The sequence below is a fragment of the Plecotus auritus genome (genome assembly GCF_963455305.1).
Source record: "Plecotus auritus genome assembly, chromosome: 9".
NCBI classification, from domain to species: Eukaryota; Metazoa; Chordata; class Mammalia; order Chiroptera; family Vespertilionidae; genus Plecotus; species Plecotus auritus.
Window position 1 is genome coordinate 144,931,475 of NC_137783.1, and position 14,278 is coordinate 144,945,752.

A 14,278-nucleotide genomic window follows, 5' to 3' on the forward strand; every position below is an offset into this window, starting at 1 on the left:
CAATGTAGCAGGATACAAAATTAACACCAAGAAATCTATGGCATTTCTATACACCAACAGTGAACTTACAGAAAGAGAGACTAAAAAAGCAATCCCATTTTCCATCGCACCAAAAAAATTAAGATACTTAGGAATAAACCTAACCAAGGAGGTAAAAGACCTATATGCGGAAAACTACAGGACACTGAAAAAAGAGATAGAGGAAGATGTAAACAGATGGAAGAACATACCATGTTCATGGATTGGTAGAATCAACATCATTAAAATGTCCATACTACCCAAAGCAATCTATAGATTCAATGCACTCCCCATTAAAATACCAACGGCGTATTTCACAGACCTAGAAAGAACTCTCCAAAAATTCATCTGGAATAAAAAAAGACCCCGAATAGCCACAGCAATCCTGAGAAAGAAGAATAAAGTAGGAGGGATCTCAATACCAGATTTCAAGCTGTATTACAAAGCCACTGTCCTCAAAACAGCCTGGTACTGGCACAAGAACAGACATATAGATCAATGGAACAGAATAGAGAATCCAGATATCGACCCAAACCAATATGCGCATTTAATATTTGACAAAGGAGGCATGAGCATACAATGGAGTCAAGACAGTCTCTTTAATAAATGGTGTTGGGAAAATTGGACAGATACATGCAAAAAAATGAAACTAGATCACCAACTTACACCATACACAAAAATAAACTCAAAATGGGTACAGGACTTAAATATAAGACGGGAAACCATAAAAATACTAGAGGAATCCACAGGCAGCAAAATCTCAGACATATGCCAAAAGAACTTTTTCAGTGATACTGCCCCTAGGGCAATGGAAGCCAAACAGAAAATAAACAAATGGGACTACATCAAAATAAAAAGCTTTTGCACAGCAAAAGAAACCATCAACAAAACAACAAGAAACCCCACTGTATGGGAGAACATATTTGCAAATGGTATCACTGATAAAGGTTTAATTTCCAACATCTACAGGCAGCTTATACAACTTAATAAAAGGAAGATAAATGATCCAATAAAAAAATGGGCAACGGACCTAAATAGAAGCTTTTCGAAAGAAGACAGAAGGAAGGCCAAGAGACACATGAAAACATGCTCAAAGTCACTAATTATCCGAGAGATGCAAATCAAAACAACAATGCGATACCATCTCACACCTATCAGAATGGCTATCATCAACAAATCAACAAACGACAAGTGTTGGCGAGGATGCGGAGAAAAAGGAACCCTCGTGCACTGCTGGTGGGAATGCAGACTGGTGCAGCCACTGTGGAGAACAGTATGGAGTTTCCTCAAAAAACTGAAAATGGAACTCCCATTTGACCCAGTAATCCCACTCCTAGGAATATATCCTAAGAAACCAGAAACACCAATCAGAAAGGATATATGCACCCCTATGTTCATAGCAGCACAATTTACAATAGCTAAGATTTGGAAACAGCCTAGGTGCCCATCAGCAGATGACTGGATCAGAAAACTATGGTACATCTACACAATGGAATACTATGCTGCCGTAAAAAAGAAGGAATTACTACCATTTGTAGGCACTTGGATGGAATTAGAGAACATTATGCTAAGTGAAATAAGCCAGTCAATGAAAGAAAAATACCACATGATCCCACTCATTTGGGGATAATGAAAAACATTATAAACTGATGAACAAAAAGATAGTTACAGAGGCAGTAAAGCATCAAACAGACTGTCAAATTACAGGGGTAAGGTTAGGGAGAGGTGGGGGAAATAAGAGATCAACTGAAGGACTTATATGCATGTATATAAGAGTAACCAACGGATGCAAAACATTGGGGGGTGAGGGCATGTATGGGAGTGGGGTGGGGGTGGGGGGCAATGGTAAGATATGTACACATATAATACCTTAATAAAAATTTGAAAAAAAAAAAAAAAAAAAAAAAAAACAATAAAAAATATATTTTAAAAAAAAAAGAAGAGAACAGTGCGCTGAAGAATGGCAGGCGGCCACAGGAAGCCTTGCTTCTAACTTTGAGGAAGTTTGAGGAACCCTTTCATTTCTCAGAGAACTTCTGTTTCCAAGCATTTTTAGGACTACCTCGCTCTACCCTGCTACTACACTGCTTATCTTTGCCCTAGGTTCCACATGGGGGACAAGTTAAAATGTATTTCAAGAAGAATTTGTAGATGGCAGATTGTTAAGAGGTTTTTCTTTTTGTTTTGTTTTTTTAATCCTCACCTGAGGATATGTTTACTGATTTTAGAGAGGGGAAAGGAGCAGAGAGAGAGAAACAGCGATTGAAACATAGGTTAGTTGCCTCCCGTATATGTCCCGACCTAGGATTGAACCCAGAGCAGGAATCGAACCTGCAAACTTTCAGTGTATGGGATGATGCTCCAACCAACTGGGCACACCAGCCAGGCCATTAAGAGGTTTTTAACAAAAATTGGGGATAACCAAGTTATCATCATAAACGTTGGCTGTTAAAATCATACAATATAATTATGATTTTCAATAAAGTATCCCCATGACACTCCTTCTAGAATTGGGAGTCTGACTTATTCGTCTAATAACTGTCCAGTGTCTCTGATGTTCTTCCGGATATTTTTTTAATTAATAAAGAATGTCTTTTCTCAGTCTGTTTCTAAAAGTGCTACGGTATTACCTGCTCCTCTTCTGAAGACTGTGATGAAGTACGAAGAAAGATGGCTTTACTCCTAAGGCGGTGATCATTTGGTTCATTTTCTTGAGTAAATTGTACTGAAATAAATACGTCTTCTGAAGATCTGGTTCCAAATAAGCCTCTCTGGGTCACTTTATTCTCTGAAATAATAAGTGACATGATATTGGAAAACATCCACCACACCCAGTCTAGTTCATTTCCTGTTAGGAATCTTCCTTCCAAACAAAACAAAACAAAAACAAATAGTTTTCAAAGAAATCTATAAATGCAAAAAAGATAACACTATTTCATTTACTACACAAAAATACATGTTACGTGCTTACTACGTATCCAGCATTGTTCTCAGTCACTGTTAAAAGGTTGATAACGTATAGTACTTTCAAGTCTCTTTGGCATTCATTACCTACCTCATTTTTTTTTCCTAAACTTGAGGGGGATTTTTTCTTAGATGGTAGCAATATATGGAGGATTTTAGAAAATTTGTAAGATAAAACATAAAAATTTGAAAAGTACTCACAGTAAGACAAAAAAGCTGCAACAACATTTTTTCAGTGGTATATTTCTCATATTTTTATCGATGCATTTTGTTTGAGGTAACATAGCTGGCAAACAGCAGAGTGGGGATTTGAATCCAGGCCTTCTGACTAAGAACCCATGCTCCTAACCACTGTCTATGCCACTTAGAATCATACCGCAGAGGAAAGGAATGGGTCCTTAGAAAACAGAAGAATGACATGAGAAAATAAAAAAATAAAAATTCCCAAAAGAAGACAAAGGAGAAAAGTTTACAAGAGTACAAGAAGAACCAAAGGTGCATGTTACATTCCAAAATAGAACTCACTTGCTGCAACCGCAATCGCAAATACAGGACTCCACATCAGTGATCACTAGACAAGTGATAAAACAGTCCAAAGAGCCCTAACCAGTTTGGCTCAGTGGATACAGCGTTGGCCTGCGGACTCTAAGGGTCCCAGGTTCGATTCCGGTCAAGGGCATGTACCTTGGTTGCGGGCACGTACCCAGTGGGGGGTGTGCAAGAGGCAGCTGATCGATGTTTCTCTCTCATCGATGTTTCTAACTCTCTATCCCTCTCCCTTCCTCTCTGTAAAAAAAAAAAAAAAGTCCAAAGAAACCAGGGGGCAGCAATCAAGATACTGTGAGGGTGGTAGAAAATAAGGTTCCATCCCCTTACAATACTCCACCATGAGACACGGGGACTGTTTCTTCTGTGAGCTCCTTAGGCATGTATGTAACTGGAGGGGGTAGGAGTGAGCTCCTTAGGCATGTATGTAACTGGAGGAGTTAGGAGTGAGCTCCTTAGGCATGTATGTAACTGGAGGGGTTAGGAGTGAGCTCCTTGGGCATGTATGTAACTGGAGGGGTTAGGAGTGAGCTCCTTGGGCATGTATGTAACTGGAGGGGTTAGGAGTGAGCTCCTTGGGCATGTATGTAACTGGAGGGGTTAGGAGTGAGCTCCTTGGGCATGTATGTAACTGGAGGGGTTAGGAGTGAGCTCCTTGGGCATGTATGTAACTAGAGGGGTTAGGAAATAGCCTAACCCAGTGAAGTGGCCATGCTTGCTCTTGAGCTGTTAGTTGCATGGCATGAAAATAGGTGAGAATCTCGTTGTTCTAATGATCATAGCCTGGTGCTAGTCCAGTCAGGATCCTTTGTTTGCTTCTGAATACCCATCATTGGTAGAATTAAAACTTATAGGGATGTCTAAAGGACACTAATGCTGAGGTACTGTTGGGGAGCAGAGGTAAGATAACCTGGTGTATAATTATTAACTCAATCAGCCAGAGAGGCAAAACACAAATATTGATTGAATTTACCGCTTTCTCTTTAAAAGGGTTATATTAGTAAATGACACACGCTCAGGACAGCTCTCCCTACTGCCTCCTGCACGGTGGCTCCTAGCAAGCCACTACTGGGACAGGTGACCCCTGCCTTTGGCCTCAACATCCCATCAGCAGCTCTGATGTGAAGCACTAGCTTTGGCTGCTGGGGTGCAGGGGCTGGGGGCGCTGAGTGAGTAGGGTAATGAGAGAGTTGCTCAGAATATTGCTGCAGTAACCAGCACTATGAAAGATCAGATAAGTGAGAAAGGAATCGTCTTAGGACTTATCCCCCCTGATGTCTTCCTCTTTTACAGCCACAACGATGTCCTAAATCAGTCCTAGGGCAAAGATAAGCAGTGTAGTAGCAGGGTAGAGCGAGGTAGTCCTAAAAATGCTTGGAAACAGAAGTTCTCTGAGAAATGAAAGGGTTCCTCAAACTTCCTCAAAGTTAGAAGCAAGGCTTCCTGTGGCCACATGCCATTCTTCAGTGCACTGTTCTAATACGAGGTGGAATTACTTCAGTTCTCCCTGCTTCTCCTTTAAGGCTTGAACAGCCTAAATCTAGTATTTACTAAGACAATACTGTGTACCCAGCACACAACTGTAACAGTCTATTGACTTAAATACTTGAAAGGCATTTAGTGAAACAGATGTTCCATAAGGACACGTTCTATTTGTTCTCATATCACACAAGGTACTCCTCTGCCATTTCCAATAAAATAACCAGGGTATTTGACAGATAACCAGATGAAACTCCTTTGAAAGAAAGAGCAAAATATAATGAAGTCCCCACTTCTGATGCTGATGTTGAACTACTGGTGGGGACTCAGATCTAATAAAATTTCTTATTCACGCTTTTAAAATTTCTTCTTTCATTTTTAAAATATTATGTGTGCAAAAAGGGGGTACTGTAATAAACTGTAAATTCCTAACTGGGCAGATCACGGTGGGTAGTCATGCCCACGTCGACAACTTCTTCAGAAAGGGGTGCAAGCCAGCCCTGCCCATTGTTCTTCTGCATCTAGGTCAACACACCTTTGAAATGTGCGAAGTAATACCCCTTGAAGACATAACCACTCTCAACAGAGCACAGACTCTTAACTATCCTGGGATCCATTCCCTGCCTTGCTTTCTCCCACCTTCACTTAATCTTCCTTAAATTCCCTCAATAGCAAGTGCATAAAAGAAATTGCAAACTGCTATTCTCCTATTCTCCTGAGCATTTGAGGTCTTGCTTCCTGGCAACTGTAAGTTTGGCTCAAATAAATTCTTATAAAAATTCTCTACAGGTTTGGATGTTCTAGGTCAGCAAGAAGATTCAGGAAAGAACTTGTTCTCTCTCCAGTTGCTCCTACAGTTTAAGGCTCCTCCCTACACCTCACATGAATACATACTATATCACTCCAAAGACCCAGAAGTGTTTCTTCCAAGGCCTTTATCACTTTCATAAAAAAGCAACAAGTAATAAATCTCTTGGCAGAATGAGGTAGGAAAGAAGTTCTTTTTCAGTATGATGGTGTCAAAATGAATCCCAAGGGGCCTAAACCTGATGAGAGACCCTGCTTCCCAGAGTTGTCCTGGTGTCCTGGTGACAGTCCACATGAGCCACCCAAGTGTTTGTTTTTCATCAGTCCTTTTTTCAGTATTTCAACTTGTCCCTAGTGTTTCTTGCTTTGGAATAAGTGTCAGACATAATAAATAAATAAAATTCTAACAGCAATATTTCAGAGAACAAGTAGGTTGTTCAGACCTGAAAGAGCATCTCTTTGGGCATTTCTCTTTATATAAAATATATATTTTTATTGATATCAGAGAGGAAGGGAGGAGAGAGAGATAGAAACAGCAACGATAAGAATCATTAATCGACTACCTTCTGAATACCATCCCCCCACACACTGGGGATCAATCCCAAAACCCAGGCATGTGCCCAGATCAGGAATCAAACCGTGGCCTCCTGGTTCATAGGATGATGCTCAACCACTGAGCCACACCAGCCAGGGTCTTTGGGCATTTCTGAGTCAAAACTTCAATACAAGTGAAACAAAGGTTTCTTAAAGGTTTTATTATTCTGAAGCAATGGGATTAAAAAAAAAGTTATATACCAAGCATGCAAACTTCCAACAGATCTGCCTTACTAGGCCACACCAGCTGTACCTACAATGTCTAATTTCAGGCCAAAGCAAAAGGTTCCGCTCCTTGAAAAGATTGAAACCACTGATGCCTTGATAAATTAATATCAATCATACATTGATTATATGGCTTCCAGATGAAAGTGATCACTTTCAGAGAAGTCTGTTTTGAAAATCTTTAAAAACTCAAATTCATCCATACAAGAGCCAAACCAGTGTCCACATGCTGAGAAGCGTCGCCACCCTGGCAGGAGAGTTTTCACAGATCAACACTGCCCTCATCAGAATTCACGGCCACGCCCTGTCAGCACCTCTGAGGCTCTGTTCTTCTGCTCCGTGGTCAAGAGCAATATAAATCAAGAGCAGGTTCTCAGTTGCAAAGAAATACTGCATATGTTGCTAGAAGGAACGAAAAATTCATGGGGGAAATTTCTGTGCAACTCTGAGCAGTTGCATAAGGCCTTCTGCAAAGAGAATAGGGATAAGCAATCATGCTTATAACAAGGTCGGGTACTTTGAAAGTCATGGGTGATTTTCACATTATACTCCTAGCCTAGAGCAATGTTTCTCTGGACAATAATATCTGCTCCTCATTTGTCCAGCCAAACCACTTCGCTCAACTGCTTCTTGATCACATGCTACGTGGTATCTGGCCTCCCCTGGAGCGACAGTCGTTAGGATTAAATAAGCAATTTAAAAACCAATCAATCATAAATCAGAATGAATCCAAAGAAGCTAAATTCAGCAGACCGATGTTTTGTCTAAATTCCCTTTGCAGTGCTCTGAATTCCACCTGTTTTATGTTCTTCATTGAAAGGGCACCGGGAGGAGAGGATTACTTCAGCCTGGCTAGTCGGGAGTAATCGCGCTTTCCCTGAGGCTGGGTGATAATTGACTCATTATTCACAGGCATAGCTCTCAAGCTGCAAATGCACAACCCGGGCGGGAAAAACATGTGTCAAAAGCCCAAGGTGAGGGACACAATGGCAGGAAGTTGAAATTTTTCAATGTCCAGTGCTAGGCACTTACAGAGAGGAAAATGTTGAGTGTCAAGTTGCTGAAAGTTTCTTTTCAGGAAGAAAATCTGAGTGGCCACTGAGTTAGGCCAGTGGTCGGCAAACTCATTAGTCAACAAAGCCAAATATCAACAATACAACGATTGAAATTTCTTTTGAGAGCCGAAAACCGACTTCTGCGCATGGGCCACGAAGTTTCAATCACACTGTACGTGCGCGCCCGCACGTGGTGTTTTGTGGAAGAGCCACACTCAAGGGGCCAAAGAGCCGCATGTGGCCCGCGAGCCGCAGTTTGCCGACCACTGAGTTAAGGCAACTCATTCCATCCAAAAGTTATATTCTGGGCATCAACCATGCGCAAGGTGACAGAGATGGGTAAGAAGCAGTCCTGTCCTCATAGAATTTACAAATTAGAAAGTTAAGCCAGGTATGCATACCACCAAAACAGAACACAACTATGGCAGATGATACAAGGGAGGTGCAACGTTAAAGAATGGTGAAATCCCGCAATTGGTTTGGGAAATCACAGAAGGCTTCATGCAGGCATGGGGCGTCTGAGCTGGGCTTTGCAACAAGCTACAACTTCAACAGGTGGACAGGGTGAGGAGTTCTCCCACAAAGGGAAAGCTGCATGAGCAAAGCCCCGAGGTGGGAAAGCACAGAGCCCGAGAAGAGTCACCAAGTACTCCAGGGAGATGGGAGTGACACTTGGTGACACGTGGGATGGGTAATATTTGAAGGGCACGACAAAAACTCTGTACTTGACCCAGGCCTTTGGGAGTCACAGCGCTGTGCTCTCTCTCAGAGGAAGTGGATAGAACAGAGCGGAGTGCTTCAAATACTGGAGTCATCAGGGTGAGGGGTGAAGGGAGCCCAGCAATGGGTTTAAGATTTTAAAAAACTCACAAAGTGAATTCTGTGTTTCTGAAACAGAAATGAAGACATTATCACCAAGTGCTTATGTTCCCTCCCTCTAGATATCTCAGAATATTAACCTTATCTTTCCACTGCAATCTGTACTAGTCTTCTAGTTTAATTCGGCATGACCTAGGTAACTTCTTTTTCTCTTAACAATTTCTGTGATGGTGGAAGTAGATAATACAGCATGTTTGCAACTTGTCAAATAGGTTACAGATTGGTGCAAAGAGGCCACACGTATCACTCCACAAGGTCAGCTCCTTCCCAACCGATCCAGTCAAGGCCACAGAAGGGAGGTGGCCCAGGGGGAGCAGATGCTGCATCTTTCAGCACAACTTCCCTTAGCTCCCAGAACCCCTAACAGAGTGACAGCTGCTGGTGACACTGTCTGCATAAGCTGAGATCTTGCTGCATCCAAATAGTCCGCTTCTTTTTGTATGGCAGTCCTTACCTACTCAACACTTTTAAATATATGCACAAATGATTTATTTTCTTAATAGGAAATATTTACAACAAACAGGACCCTCTTATTTCTTGAGTCAAATCCAGAGTCACAAGGTCATGTGAAGAACTCAAGGTAAGGACCTAAGTATCCAGGAACAGCATCTCTGCCACTCCACAGCTTTACTGACGTGTGATTTACAAAATGCACTTAAGAGTACAAGTCTATGATTTTTAGTAAAAACACAGAGTTGTGCAACCATCACCACAATTAAATTTTTAGATCATTTCCATTCTCCCAAAAAGGTCCCTGGTACTCATTTGCAGTTACTCCCCATTCCTACCTCCAATCGCAAGCAAAACCACTGATCTACTATTTACAGCTATATGTTTACCTTCTCTAGACATTCCATATAAATGCAATCATACAATATGTGGTCTTTTGTACCTGACTTCTTTATTTATAGTATAATCCCACTTTTATAAAATAAATTTGCTGACTATATAAATAAATGAAACTTTAGTTGAACCCTTACTGTAATTCAGATACTGATAATATAAATAAACATATATGTAATGTATATGTGTGTATATATATATACACACATATATATATATGTATGTATATATATATATATATATATATATGTGTGTGTATATATATATATAATCATTTAATCCTAGTAACAAGTCTATGAGGTTGAGGTTATTATATCCATCTTTCAGATAATAAATATGAAGCTCAGAGATTTTAAAGACCACCTAGTTGGGAAGTAGCAGAGATAAGACTAAAATACTGGTTGTCACCAATTCCCATGTTCTTAACTAATATATATATATATATACACACACACACACACACAGAGAGCGAGAGATGTTGATTATTTTATATATATATATAATTATATCTGTACTAGTAGCCCTGCACACGAATCCATGTGCCAGTAGCTCTCTGCGGGTCCTGGCTGCTCTGTGCCCACTGCCCAGAGGCCCACCCATGGCCAGGCGCAGAATGCTTGCCTCATCGCTGGGGTGACGAAGCAAGCATTCCTCCAGGCCACTCATGCTGCCCGCTCTCAGAGGTCGCCTCCCCAGGATTGGGGGGCTCCAATGGGCCTGAGAGGACTGGGTGCCACCATCTTGTGGCTATGGGTGCTGCCATCTTTGTGATGGAGTGACAGTTAATTTGCATATTACCCTTTTATTACATAGGATAATTATGTATATATACTAGAGGCCCAGTGCACAAAATTTGTGCATGGGGGGGTCCCTCAGCCCAGCCTGCAACCTCTCCAATCCAGGACCCCTCAGGGGATATCCGACTGCCAGTTTACCAGCAGTCGGACATCCCTTGAAATTTGGGACCGCTGGCTCCTAACCACTCTCCTGCTTGCCTGCCTGATCACCCTTAACCACCTCTGCCTTCTGGCCTGATGCCCCTAACTGCTCCCCTGCCAGCCTGATTACCCCTAACCCCCTCTGCCTGCCAACCTGATTGCCCCTAACTGCCTCTGCCTGCCAGCCTAATTGCCCCCTAACTGCCATCCCCTGCCAGCCTGATCACCCCCTAACTGCCCACCCCTGGTGGCCTGATCACCCCTAACTGCCCTCCCCTGCTGGCCTGATCGCCCCTAACTGCCCTCCTCTGCCAGCCTGATTGTCCCCCAACTCCCCTCCTCTGCTGGCCTGATAACCCCCTAACTGCTCCCCACTGCCGGCCTGATCACCCCTAACTGCCTCTGCCCCAGCCCCTGCCACTATGGCTTTGTCAGGAAGATGTCTGGTCTAATTAGCATATTACCCTTTTATTAGTATAGATAATAATCAACATAAAAGTTCAGGAAGGATAAATACACCCATAGTTTATCTCTACAACACAGGATTATGGTATTACTAATTAATTAATTGAGTACAGACATAGATAAGTCAGGGCTAATATGGTTGTTCTGCTCCACAGTCATCCCAGAACCCAGGCTCCTTTTATCTTTCTGCTCTGCCATCCCCAGGGCACCACCCTTCTCCATATGGTCCAGGATCATACACCACCACACCCTTGCTCCAAGCAAGAGGATGGAGAAAGAGAAGAATAAAGTGTGTACATCTGTTCCCTTCTGTTACTAGTGAAGGTGTGGCTTCAGCTACTGTATTGAGGAAGCACCAAAACAGAGCAGCTGAGACAAGCATTGTTTCTCTCTCTCATGTAACAGCTGGGGACAGGTGGCAGGCTCTGTTCCATGTGATGATCCAGGGATCAAGGTTAGTGGGGTGCCCTGCTATCCTCAGCACACGGCTTCCATTTTTGGGTATAAGAAGCTGCTTCAATGGTTGCCTATTTCCAGCCAGGGGAAAAAGAATTTTTAAAAAGAGGCCAGGGCACGTATCTTAAAGATATGGCCCAGAAGTTATACATATCAGTCCCCTCACTGCTTATTGGCAAAAACTTAGTCAAATGGCTATACCTAACTGCAAGCAAGACTAGAAAATGTAATCTTTATTTTGAGTGGCCACAGAATAGCTAAAAATTCTATTGCTATAGAAAGAGCATGGTTTTTTTGTGTGTTTTTTTTTTCCTCTGTGTTTTGATGTGTATGTGTATTTTCTAATTTTCCTACCATGACCCTCCAAAACAAATTTTATTTGTAAAGTGAAGAAGCATTTCCTCCTAAATCTGCAATCAAGGGAGAATACCTACATGTAACTCTTCTTTCTTCAAAAAAATCTTTCTTAGAAATACTGAAGCAAAAATGCATATATATATATAATATTTTACATTTACACTTGTCCTATTTTAGAATCAAAATTCCTTTAACTTTATCTCTCTTTTAAATCATAATTACCCTAATCATAAAAGTTTACACTTGAGTAAAAAAAAATTTTAATTTACCAAGTACCATCATGTATGAAATATATAACAGAAAAGGTACCAAAAGCAATGAAAGAACTGGAGGGGCATTTCCTACAACTACATCAATAAGATGCCTCCATTGCCCAGGTGGCCTCCCAAGACTCTTGCCTGTGCACTTGCTAATGGCAAATGCTCACAAAGAACCCAGTTCTTCGACAGTAGAAGTCGCCAGGAGATTTCCCTGTGATGGAGTAACATTGGCCTACAGACATGTGAACAGTAATCCTTCAGCTTGGCACAGAATGTATGCTGAACCAAAGTCTACCATAAAATTCTGTAACTATTATATTCTAGCCTCTGGATCAGAGATTAACAAAATCATAGTAGAATCATTCCTGTAACCCACAACACCACCAAGTGCCTTTTAAATAATATAAAATGGAACCCTAGCCAGTTTGGCTCAATGATTGGAGCATCGGCCCATGACTGAAGGGTCCCAGGTTCAATTCTGGTCAAGGGCATGTACCTTGGCTACAGGCTTGATACCTGGCCCCAGTCAGGGCACATGCAGGAGGTAACCAATCGTTGTGGCTCTCTCACATCGATGTTTCTCTCTCTGTCTCTGCCCCCTCCCTTACACTCTCTCTAAAAATCATGGAGAAAATATCCTCAGGTGAGGATTAACAAAGGTAGATAGATAGATAGATAGATAGATAGATAGATAGATAGATAGATGATAGATAGATAGATAAAATGGTGACATGAAATGAAAAATTATATTTGAAGTAAAATAATTGTTGTTACCCTTTGAGTGGAGAGTGCAAAGAGTTTCACAAAAGCTGTGATTCTTCTTCCCAGAAAAATGAAATATTTAAAAAGCACAGAATTTTGAGGAATTCATACATCTCCCCATACCCTCCTTGATCTCCTGTGGGGTATATTTCTCACCACTGGTCTGAAAGTCAAGGTTCCTGGGCTGCACACTAAAACTATGAGATCAAAATGGGAGGCTTGATCCCCAGGGATCTGCATTTTAATAAGCAGATCTCCCAGGTGACCTTTACTCATACCTAAGGTAAAAATCCCATATAAAGAGTCCATGGGGTAGAATCTAAAAATTGAGAATAAAAAAGAAGTATCTGATACCTTATCTTTGTCAAAGCATATAAAATACCCTTGCCTGAAGGCCATGCGTAGACATACTATTTAATCCGTCCACCAGAGGCCAGTATAGGATTAGTCCCTGAATTGTAGTCTTACTACACAATAGACACTATACTGTACATAGACACTACTCAATACATACTATACATAGTTGGTCTTAACTACGTCAAGGAATATGTTGTGGACAACTAACATTGTAGATAGTATTTTACACTTGTTATATTGTAGATGCAAGATTTCTTAACCTTATGCCCACTCTTAAATCATAATAGTCCTCATAATCATAAAACTTTACACTTGAGTAAATCTTTGAAACTTACCAATGACCTTCATATATATATTTCCTCTGATCCTCACCACAACCATATGAGACACCCTGAGCAGGCAGAATTATCCCTGATTTACAGGTTCAGAGAGAGTAAGTGACAGGCCTGCGGTCTCAAAGAATTAATAAGTGCCTGAGGTAGGTCTGAATCCTAAGCTAGAATTGTGCCTTTTCCATTACACTGGCCCTGCCCACAACGGATAAGAAATATAAGGGCACTAGACTACACTCTTCATACAACTACATCCCTTCACCCCAAAATCATGCCCTTCTGTCTGGCTACACAAAGATGCGTCTACTTAAGACAACCTCTTATACTCATGTAGGTGGAAGAAAGTTAGAGGGAGTAAATTTTTTCTCTCTCCTTTCCAAATAAATGCTTCTTAGAAGTTTTCAAACTTTCTGAGGTAGAATAACCTCTTCTGCACAAAACTGTGTAATCCGGACTCATCCAGTGGCATACAGCATTAGGGAATGCAAGAGCAGACCTAAATGCTGCGTGTCTCTCATTCCCTTGTTCTTTCGGGGCACTCCAGGACATCCCCCGGGGGGGGGGGGGGGAAAGCTTGAAGTAAAAAAATAAAAAAGAAGAAGCAGTCTAAAAATTCACAGTTCTTATCATTCTTATTGCTATTTTATTAACTCATCAACAGTATTTATTCAAAATAAAACTGAGACAATAAAAAAACCAACAGCAACGTTCTGGATATTGTTTTATCAGCACCAACTAGAGTAGTTAGTGGTGCCCTACCAACCACCCTCTACACAGCCCATTAGCAGTTGCATTGCTATTGTGCCTTCACACGTGGAGAGCATTCGGAACACACAGCACACAGAAATAAATAAGAAGGACACATCGGAGTGGAGACCCTGTCTCCATCTTGTATTCCCAGATTCTAGCTCAATGACTAAAATATAGCAGAACACAGTGAA

The 14,278-nt window shown here is 41.4% G+C and overlaps 1 protein-coding gene across 11 annotated transcripts in view; it reads right to left on the bottom strand.

Annotated features, from left to right (window-relative positions):
- Positions 1 to 14,278, bottom strand: part of IFTAP (intraflagellar transport associated protein) — a 68,014-nt gene that overhangs the window by 25,045 nt on the left and 28,691 nt on the right. For all 11 annotated transcript variants that reach the window (XM_080640806.1, XM_080640800.1, XM_080640803.1 and 8 more), the window contains one exon: positions 2,649 to 2,806. In XM_080640806.1, coding sequence (XP_080496932.1) covers positions 2,649 to 2,806 — 158 coding nt within the window. The remainder of the gene's footprint in view (positions 1 to 2,648; positions 2,807 to 14,278) is intronic.